At 43.6% G+C, this 10,285-nt stretch overlaps 1 protein-coding gene across 5 annotated transcripts in view; it reads left to right on the top strand.

The window, feature by feature from the left end:
* The window catches only part of tmeff2a (transmembrane protein with EGF-like and two follistatin-like domains 2a), a 56,409-nt gene extending 50,323 nt beyond the window's left edge, over window positions 1-6,086 (top strand). Inside the window, exons 8-10 of one of the 5 annotated variants that reach the window (XM_031584372.2) lie at window positions 1,655-1,790; window positions 3,012-3,170; window positions 5,545-6,086. In XM_031584372.2, coding sequence (XP_031440232.1) covers window positions 1,655-1,790; window positions 3,012-3,170; window positions 5,545-5,710 — 461 coding nt within the window. In that variant the 3' untranslated portion in view covers window positions 5,711-6,086. Of the gene's footprint in view, window positions 1-1,654; window positions 1,791-3,011; window positions 3,171-3,916; window positions 4,383-5,544 lie in introns of those variants that run through there. The other 4 variants (XM_031584387.2, XM_031584381.2, XM_031584395.2 and 1 more) reach the window with 4 other exon arrangements.
* Window positions 6,087-10,285: the final 4,199 nt, after the last annotated feature.

The raw sequence follows: 10,285 nt of genomic DNA, 5'->3' as shown, positions 1-10,285 counted from the left end.
GTTGGTTGCTTATTCCATTATCAAACTAACTACCCTACTGGCCCTGTGCCTGCTCCCTTCACGCTCCCCCTCGTTGCTCGGGAACAGTCCCCCTGCTCGGCAAGCTGGCCATGGGTCTGCTCTCCTCACTTCATGTCGCCGCTTCATCCACGCAGTACAGGCTTACTGCGGGAGCACAGACAATTACACCCTATACACACTCACACATACACACACGCAATCACACCAGACCTCCAAAACGTGCAAGCCTACGCTAAATAACTTTCTCTCTTTTTCACATGCAGGCTGCGGACACACACTCATACATGCATGGACACACACCACACACACACACACACACTCACACACACACAAACTCTTGCCCAAACTTCACATTCCCATGAGACAAGATTCACAGCCTCTACACACAATCACACACACGCAGGCCCATACGCCGTCAAGTGTGTGTGTGTGTGTGTGTGTGTGTGTGTGTGTGTGTGTGTGTGTGTGTGTGTGTGTGTGTGTGTGCGCGCGATGCTGGCTGTGCTCTGGGACCATACTGTGTCAGTGGGGATCTGCAAGGCCTGTCTGCTCCGCGCCAAAAGACTGCAACCCCAAACTGTCCTCCCCTAACTTCCTCTCTTCCTCAAGTTATCTGATCAGGAGAGCCAACTAATTGCCATGCAAGGATAGCGGGATTGCTGCAAAAGAAAAGATTTATTTAGCAAAACTGACTTTGTGTTCTGTGCAGATCGTATATAATGTGCATCATGTCCACAGCAATACACACAATAATTCTCTGCCAGTTGTGTACATCTCCAACTTCTGTCATGATCAGGAATAACGGGGAGTCAAAAAACAGTCCAGGGAGTAAAATAATTTATGTATGATTAATATGTACACAGTGTAGACGAGCTCCTCTGTGGTCGTGGTAACAGTGGTCTGTTAGAGACGCAGCAGTATCCCCGCTGGGAGCCTCCTCCCCTGGGCTTTTGTGCTTTACTCTCCTCCCTTATCCTACTCCTCCGTTCTGTCTGGAGGAGGTTATCCTCATCACAGTTCCTTTTTTTCTCCCCTGCCAGCCAAATGACTTCTCATTGCCCAGTGAACAATTACGCTTCTTAGTGTTTACACCTTTGTGAGATATTCGGCGTATCGAATGGCACTGTTTCTCTGAAGGAAAACATGAGGTTTATTGACTGGGCAGTGTGAGGGGGGAATTGTTCAGCATGAAAGGTTCACATTTAGATGAAAGGCCGTGAATAATGGACTGGCTAATGGAATGGATTGGAATGTTCTAGTCAGAGGCCAAAGTAGACAACACAATACGAAACAGAGGTGTGAATATAAAATATGAAATATAGTCCTTTTTGACTGAAACCTGTTAAGTAGCTCTCTCTGTCTGTGTGTGTGTGTGTGTGTGTGTGTGTGTGTGTGTGTGTGTGTGTGTGTGTGTGTGTGAGTGTGTGTGTACGTGTACTGGTAAGATGAATAACCAGTGGCTGACACAGTGCTGCATTTTCACCCTTTCATCTTCGATGGCTACTCCTCTCCCTCAGAATCCTAAAGCATCTCCACTACATCCTCACAGCACACCTCATGGTAGTTAGATGAGCCCTTTTGTATTCCCAGTGACCCCATGTTCCCCTGGCCTTTTGTGTTCTCATGCACCCAGCAGAGGAGACCAGGAAGCCAGAGCAAGGAGGCGAAGTAGCCAGAGGCCTCTACATCCCCTGCCCCGAGCACTACAAGAACTACTGCGTGCACGGAGACTGCGAGTACCCCAACATGCTAACCACCCCTTCCTGCAGGTACGGTGGCCAGCCCAGCCCAGCCCACCCCGCTCAAAGCTTTTCTCCATGGCTGGAGAAGCGGGGAAGGTCTTATTAGCTTCCTAAGGATCTATTCTTAATGTGCGCTATTCAAGTGACTAATGTATGTTCTTAAGTGGGTGCTCGGGTTTTGTGGTATATGCTTTTGCACGCACATTCATAAGACATATCACACATTGGATTTCATGGGAGATGCTCTTATCGGGTTTCACAGTTGCGCACACACGCACACACGCACACACACACACACACACACACAGAGAGAGCGAGAGAGAGAGAGAGAGAGAGAGAGAGAGAGAGAGAGAGAGAGAGAGAGAGAGAGAGAGAGCCAGTGCCTGCATGCTGCACTTATCTGCAGTAGATCTCGAGCTCCCCCAACAGGCCATACCTCACACATGTCTCCAGCCACATATCCCAGAGAGAAGAACAAAGAGAATTGAGGGAAGGAGGTGATGGACTGGAACAGAGGAGAGAGAGAGAGAGAGAGAGAGAGAGAGAGAGAAAGAGAAAAATGATCTGAAATGACATGATCATAAGCGAATGATGAATATTGTGTGTTTCAGACTTTATTTGTTTCTGTCTACATTTATGTGTGAAAATCTGTGTGTGTGTGTGTGTGTGTGTGTGTGTGTGTGTGTGTGTGTGTGTGTGTGTGTGTGTGTGTGTGTGGGTGTGTGGGTGTATGCGTGTGTGTGTGTGTGTGTCTGAATGTGTGTATGCATGCGTGAATTGAATTCTGTCTGGGCTCAGCAGGTGTTCTGCTCTAAGGGCCTCCCACAGGAACATTGTGGAGAGTTAGAATGCCCTGATGAATTCAGTGTGTGTGTGTGTGTGTGTGTGTGTGTGTGTGTGTGTGTGTGTGTGTGTGTGTGTGTGTGTGTTTGGGTTGTGTGTGTGTGTCTGCCTGCTCCATGTTTTCATGTTGACATGCAGTTAGTCATATAGTGAATTAAACCAATATACAGTATAAATATACAGTTTACTTATCATTAATATTTCTCTGTCTTAATCCATGACTTTTCCCTTCCTCTGCTTATTCACATGTCCTCCATCACCTCCTCCTCATTCTCTCCATCCTTTATCTTCTTTTTCTTTATTCCATCTTTCCTCTCTCATTTCATTCATGTTTTCCAATGCCCCTTCCCTACAATTCCATTGGTCCACCTTCATGCCCATCTTGACCATGGTTGGTTGATGCAGCTGTCATTCAGGCTTCAGTGGACCGCAGTGTGACACTAAGGAGTATAACGTGTTGTACGTGGTGCCGGGTTCCGGAAAGCTCCGCTACGTCCTCATCGCCTCAATCATCGGAGGTCTACAGGTGGCTATCATCTGTGTGGTGGTGCTGTGTATCACACGGTAAGTTTTACACACACACTAACCACAACACTAGTCAAAAGACAGACTAAAGCTTGCTATACACAATCATACAAATGTACTCACTCACACAATTAAGGCAGTTTTTCATTTAGAACCATAAAGAAATACACACACACACACACACACACTCACTCTCACACACACACACACACTCTCTCTCACATACACACACACACACACACACACACACACACTCTCTCTCTCTCTCTCTCTCACACACACACACACACACACACACACACACACACACTCAGCCAGAAAGAGTGAAAATATGAAATCAAAAAGAAAGTGGGTGTTTCTCGGGTCCTGAGGGGTTCTGTTGAGTCACACACTTAACATTTAGAGAAAGGTCAGTCCTCGAGAGTGTGTGTTTGCGCTGATTAAGCCCAACTTATTCCCAGTGCAGTGAGGCCCTCAATTTAACACACTCCTATCCCTTTGCACACTGCGTGAGAGTACATGTGTGTTTCTTCATGTGTTTGTGTTTGTGTGTGTGCATGTGTGCATGTGTGCATGTGTGTGTTTGAGTGTGTGTGTGTGTGTGTGTGTGTGTGTGTCCATGTGTTCCCAACTAGTTGTTTTTGTACGTGTGCCTATTGTGGTAGTATGTAAATGAAGGTAGAGACAGACAGACCAGCATTTTTCTCATTAGTATGTGTTGCAATTTCATTCCCCTCTGCTCTCATTATGGGGAGACCATTTCATTATCACCGTGCACCTTGCAGGGGGAAAGAAGAAAGAAAAAAAAACGAGGAACAGCACAACACCACACCAGAGAACTCTGATTTTCATTGGAAAAGCAGCCTCTCTAATTGAGTCAGATTGCAGGTTGTGGAAACTGTACAGGATTTAAATACACCAGAGCGGTGGCTTCTGCACTACTGACAGTCACAAACGAGGGGCTCACTGTTTTAAATAAACACTGCAATGATTAACTGTAACGTCAATACTTTGTTCCACTTACTCCTCCTCGCTCGGCCCCCGTCCGCGTGGCTGTGTGGTTTCCAGAATCAATCGCTGACCAATTTAGATGTTAGAGGCTTAGACAACGGGGCGAGATCACATGGTCCGCGGACAATAGAGCTGTCTCGCGAGCGCACAACTCGTCTGCGGCTTGACTTTAGCCTTTTGTGAGGGGAACTCTGCCTCCGTGTCTATCTTTCTCTCTTTCTCTCTCACTGTCTCTCGCTTTATTTCTCTTTCTCCCTCTCTCTCTCTCTCTCTCTCTCTCTCTTCATCTCCTTCTAACTCTGTTTCCCTCTCTCTTCTCCACTCTCTTCCCCTTCTGACTCGATCACCTCCCTGTCTCTCTCACAATCTTTAAAAAAAGGGCAGCGTTTTTAAAAGCCCTCTTGACCCGTCGCAGCCAGGACTAATTAAAAAGGCCCTTATTGCTGAGCCTCGGGACTGGCAGTGCCCTATGCTGAGCAGGCCATTTATCTGAAGTGCAGAAGAAGATGATAACCAGAGTGAAACAGCTCCCAAGGGACAGTGGGGGACCTGGCTTCAAATCCCCAATCATTGAGTTTTGGTAGAGTCCCTTTTTATGAAGTGGAGCTAAGCTGAGTTAAGGGCCAGCTAGAGATTCAGTGGCAGAAAATGGGTTAGAATTAGACAGAAAAAGTCAGTGGATAATCTCACTGATACGGTATTTTTAGAAAGTATTTTATATTAATTAGTAACATACTGAGCACTTTCTTGGCCATTAATGCACAAGGGGGTTGCATATGGGCTAGTTGCCTTAAATATCCATTTGGGTTATGTTCCAAATGATATGCAGACAAAAGGAAAAACCCGTGTTACAGCATGTGTCCTCATTCTGAGATGTAACTTACTGTAGGCTACTTTCTGAGACGCTACACATACCAGCAGTGCACAAATACATGGTAGCAATTTACTTGTAGCTTGCACTCATGACCAGTAGGTGGTGATGAAAACATTTTGCCGGTTGGGAGAATGTGATGTTGTACTACAAACAGACCAAACTGTGAATAAACATATTTAAAATGTGTATTTAATTTATCTTTTCAGTGTATCTTGTATTTGTTCACTTACTTTGGTGTATTTCTTCTGTGTATTTAAAAAAAATTTCCTTGGCTGATAAACTGAGCAACTCTTGGGCAATGTCATCATTAAAAGCCATCCAAACGACAAAAAAGTGAAACTAATAGAAACACTGGATTTTTTGGCATTTCCAAGTAAGCCTTTACCCTGTAGGATTTGTTTCAGTAGTATTACATACAGTAGATTGACACTGACACTGACACTACCATATCCCAAAGAGTGGCCCAGTGTGTCATGAGGAAACATGAGGTCGTGTGCATATTCTAAACTGGTAGGTGACTCTTTTTAGCCCGTCATCCTGTTTTGCAGGAAATGCCCCCGTACGAACCGGATCAACCGGCAGAAGCAGAACGCCACGCACTACAGCTCAGAGAACACCATGCGAGCCTCTACCCGCCTCATCTGAGCACTGGCAGCACGGATTCATGGGGAATAGAGTAGAAGAATGGACCTGACAGCAACAAGACGGCCGCCCCCTCCCTGCCCTCCACACACACACACACACACACACACACACGCACACACAGACACACACACATATCCCCAACAGAGGCGCCTCGAACCTGCCCCGTGAGTCCCCGGGGGGAGAGGGGAGGTTAGGAGGGCGGGCAACAGAGAGGCAGGCATCTGTCGGGAGAGAAGTACATGGGCAGATGGGATGCCACACGCGATGCCTTGCCCCCAACGGTACGGGACACAGCAGGAGGAAGATGACACCACAATACTAGAGTACAAGCTTTTGTTTATGTATGGGTAATATTTCCAATAGTTACTTTGTTTGTCTTGATGGGGTCTTTTTTCTGTAATGTAAATAAATAATTTATATCACAAGAAAAGACTTGCTCATCTTTCATTGACACTTGATATGTGTTCTTACTATCTGATCTGATCTCATTTCATTTGCAGCCCCGGGTCAAAGGATAAGAACAATCTGCATTTCAAAGATGAACACAATTATACCAGTATTGAGTGTGAGCTAATTATCAAGATTTGATTGGTTTTGTTTAAAGCCATGATTGAAAATGAACTCCGTTATGGAGAGACCGTGACTTTGTCTTGTGCTGCTAGGCACAGTGCTTCAACTGTCTGTGGCTATAATTGAGACAGCAATTGCAGATTTTTAGCATTGCCGGAGAACGGCTATGACTAATGCAGATTAGACAGGTAATGATAGAATGGGTGTAAGTGGCGTTACATTTGGGTTAAATATAATACTGGGATATGATTAGAAACGCATTAGTTTAATTGAGTCATTTCTGTTTTGTTTCAGTAATAATTTGAAGCAGATCAACCCAGAGCAGTTTTCAGTACCACCGGGCCCCACAGGGTTATATCGATATGACATCAGTCATCATCGTGTCGTTATAATTATAACACCTTTAGGTAAAATGCAGGATTATGTGCTATGTTTCCATTATCAGCCCTTGTAATGACAGGTCTTGTAATGTTAGATGACATTGTCACATCGTGAGAGAGTACTGTGAAAGTAGATATGACAAACGCTGATGACTGTGAAGACATGAAAATGTAAACCGGTATATGACACGTTATGTTAATGATGAGGTTATGTTCGTTTTATGGTAGAAGATGAAAGTAAAGTGTCGTATTATCGTCGTATGTATATATATGTATGTATGTATGTATGTATGTATATATGTATGTATGTATATATGTATATAATGTATGTATGTATATGTATATAATGTATGTATGTATGTATATATGTATGTATGTATGTATGTATATATGTATGTATGTATGTATGTATGTATTATAGTTCATATGTCCTGAAAAAAAGACCTAATAATGGAACTTAAAAAGTAAATTTCATCAAGGTGACCTTAAGGTGTGAAACAGACATAGAAGCAGGAGTCTGTCAGTCGGTTGGAGCATGTCACCGTACGGCTAAAGCACATAAACTGAGCAGGGTTCCCTGACCTGCTCCGAGGTCATGCCCGGCTCAAGAAAGCGCCTTAGGACCTCAGGATTCCCAGCATTCCCAGCCAGAGGAGGTGCTTCCCAGTTCACGCAGCAGACGATCCCCACTCTTCCTGTTCCCTCCATCACTCTCTCCTCTCTCCGACATTAAGGGATGGGCAGGAAACCTTTAATATGTCTTAGCGACTCTCTCCCAGAGATGCAGCATGGGAATGTTTGTCTAGCCGGTGTGCTGTCCCTGCCGCAGATTGATGTGACTGTCTCTGGGCCTCAGCAGTGCGCCCCTCAAGGAAAACACACAGTCAAATCATTTACATTTACATTTAGTCATTTAGCAGATGCTTTTATCCAAAGCGACGTACAACAAGATAAATCAGTCTTAAGTTATCTCTCTAAGAGTTGATTTTAACACTATTTCTGGGCTTATATGGTCCCATTCGATAAAGTGTTAAAACTACTCCAATAATAAAGTTGAATATGTAGAGTATATTTTACACTGAATAGGGCTACAATGGAACACTGCCAGTGTTGGAAATTACACTCATTGTTGATATCACTTAACACTATCACTTTTTACACTGTTGGTGTCATTCTAACGTCCATTGTTGACTCTGGTAGGACTTAAGATGTGTTAGCATGACTAAATTGAAGTATGACACACATTTCCCTTTTTCTTGATTGTATGTCCATTAACCCAACGCATTTCAATCATAGTGCCCCAGTGCACCTTGAAAGGTAATTAAACCCAGACTGCTTCACTATAAAGGATGAGAGAGAGAGTGGTGTTGCCCTGATGAGCAATTGCCAACAGAGTGGAAGATGAAGCTGAATAATTGAAGTGTGCAATGTGTGGCCAATGGTGTGCCATAGGGTGTACTTTTCCATGCAATATAGTATTAACAGTTTTAAAACATGGGTTTTGAACAAATATAGTCAAAGTCAATCAGCTCCTTTAGCTTTTGTCAACAGGTTTCATAATGGTAAACCCAACACATACTTTCAAAATCACCTACTTAGTCATCAAGCATATAAACCACTTCACAATACACACATCTTGGGATGACACACTAAACAGTTCAGCGAAAAACTAAACATTAGAACAAGAAAGGGCATGATACTTAGAACCAGGAAATAATCTACTTCACTCATCACTACAACAGCCGGACATTAATGGCTCCTTGGTATATGGCTACACTGTGAAGATAACTTTGAAGTTCACAGACACGCATTCATTTAACTTAACATTAACTTTGGTTCATTTCTATGTATTGTGCAGGTTGCATTGCAGAAACGAGGAAACTCTTAGTGATTGACCATTTCTTCTGGACACATGGATTCAACCTCTTGTTCCACTCTTCAGATCAAATACGCTTGTACTCTACTGATCAACTCTTATACTGGTGGTCATTTCACATTTAGAGTAGTCAAATTAACTCTTAATGAGTTTTTGGATTTTAACACTTACAATTTTTCACTTGCGATTTTACTGTGCAGGATTATGAAATAATTGGTGTGGAGACGAGCCACACACACACACACACACAAAGATTCACTGTAACACAAGCGCAGGACTGATACCTTTATTGTCTGTGTTCTCTGTTCAGCACAGACTACAAAATCCACTAGTTGCTGTACATATCGATTATAAGGTACTTATAAGCTACTTAATAAAACCCCAGAAGAATAATTTGAACCTTTCTTTCTTTGTGGTAAGAAATTGTATTTATCTCAGAATCAAATGGGGAGGTTAATGTCTGTGTAGTCTAACGCAAGTAGCTAGCTTGCCACATATTTTGTGTCATTCAAAACTAATCAGTTTACAGCTGACACAGGACACAGGAATCAAGCATTTTAAATAATTATTTGTGAAAAGTCTCCCTTATCTTCCTTGGATTTCCTTTTGAAATTGCGAAACAGGGAGTGGCCCTCATTTGCGTGCATGGGGATATTCAAATGCAGAACTGGATCCCCCGTTCCCCTCTGATCCTCACTCTCCCCAGACAGCCAAGCCCACCAGCCTGACATTACGAGCTTAGTCTCGGCCCCGTCTGCGACGACATGCCCCCGTCTGCGCTGACAGGCCCCCGGCTCGTTTGTCTCGTTTGCCAGGTGGAGGTTTCCCATGGCTCTCTTTGCTTTCTCTGCATCCAATCATTTATGTATGACAGGACTACATTGTAGATGTATTTCATTGGGGGATTACAAGGCAATATGTCTAGTGTGTGTCAGAGTGTCTGGAGATTGACAATAATTTGCTTATTGTGTTTTGAGGAAATTAGTGCCATGACTGCCAAAAGACTGAAATTGAAATGTACTTATTCAACACGATGCCAGTTAGGCAGTTAGCTTCTCATAGCACACTGAAAGATATTAGACTACATGCAGAAGCCATTTTGTTTGATGTGATCTATTTCCAGATTTAAAATCCTGGTAATGATAAGAGGTGACCAGGTTGTACTCAGTACATTTTAAGAGTTTGTCCAGTGTTTTGCTGAATGCTTTGTCAGCCTTGTTAAAGTGAAACTGACCACAACCACCTTAGGCACTTTAAATTACATTTCTGACATTAAACAGGCTGTAACCAGATAGCTGACATGTTTCAGCAAGTCGAGAGTGGGCTATAAGCACATTTATTGGTTGCACTTCTAAATGTCAGCCAGCAGAGGGCCAGTGGGTCGCTCAGATTCACAGGGGAAAGTCTTTGTGAAGTATTGCAACATCAGGTGTGCTCATTCATATAATTATGTAGTCTTAAACTATCTGTAAACTGAAACTGGGAGGTCTGTTTGTGTATCTTGGTGTGTATGTGTGTGTGTTTGTGTGTGTGTAAGAGAGAGAGAGAGAGCAGAAGTAGAAGAAAATAGGTGGAACAGGGAGAGGGAGATGGGTGTGTGAAGGTCAGATGGGTGAGGGTCTCTTCCTTTTTTCCACATTCTCATCACAGGATGAGCACAGTGACCTCAGCCAGGCTTCCCAACAACAAAGGAAACATTAGAAACATTAGCCTTGAGTTTGTGTGTGTATGTGTGTGTGTGTGTGAGAGAGAGAGAGAGAGAGAGAGAGAGAGAGAGAGAGAGAGAGCTTGTATGTTT

The sequence above is a fragment of the Clupea harengus genome, chromosome 2 (assembly GCF_900700415.2).
Source record: "Clupea harengus chromosome 2, Ch_v2.0.2, whole genome shotgun sequence".
Lineage (NCBI taxonomy): Eukaryota > Metazoa > Chordata > Actinopteri > Clupeiformes > Clupeidae > Clupea > Clupea harengus.
Note: the sequence above shows the minus strand (reverse complement) of the source record. Positions and strands in the feature narration are given on the sequence as shown.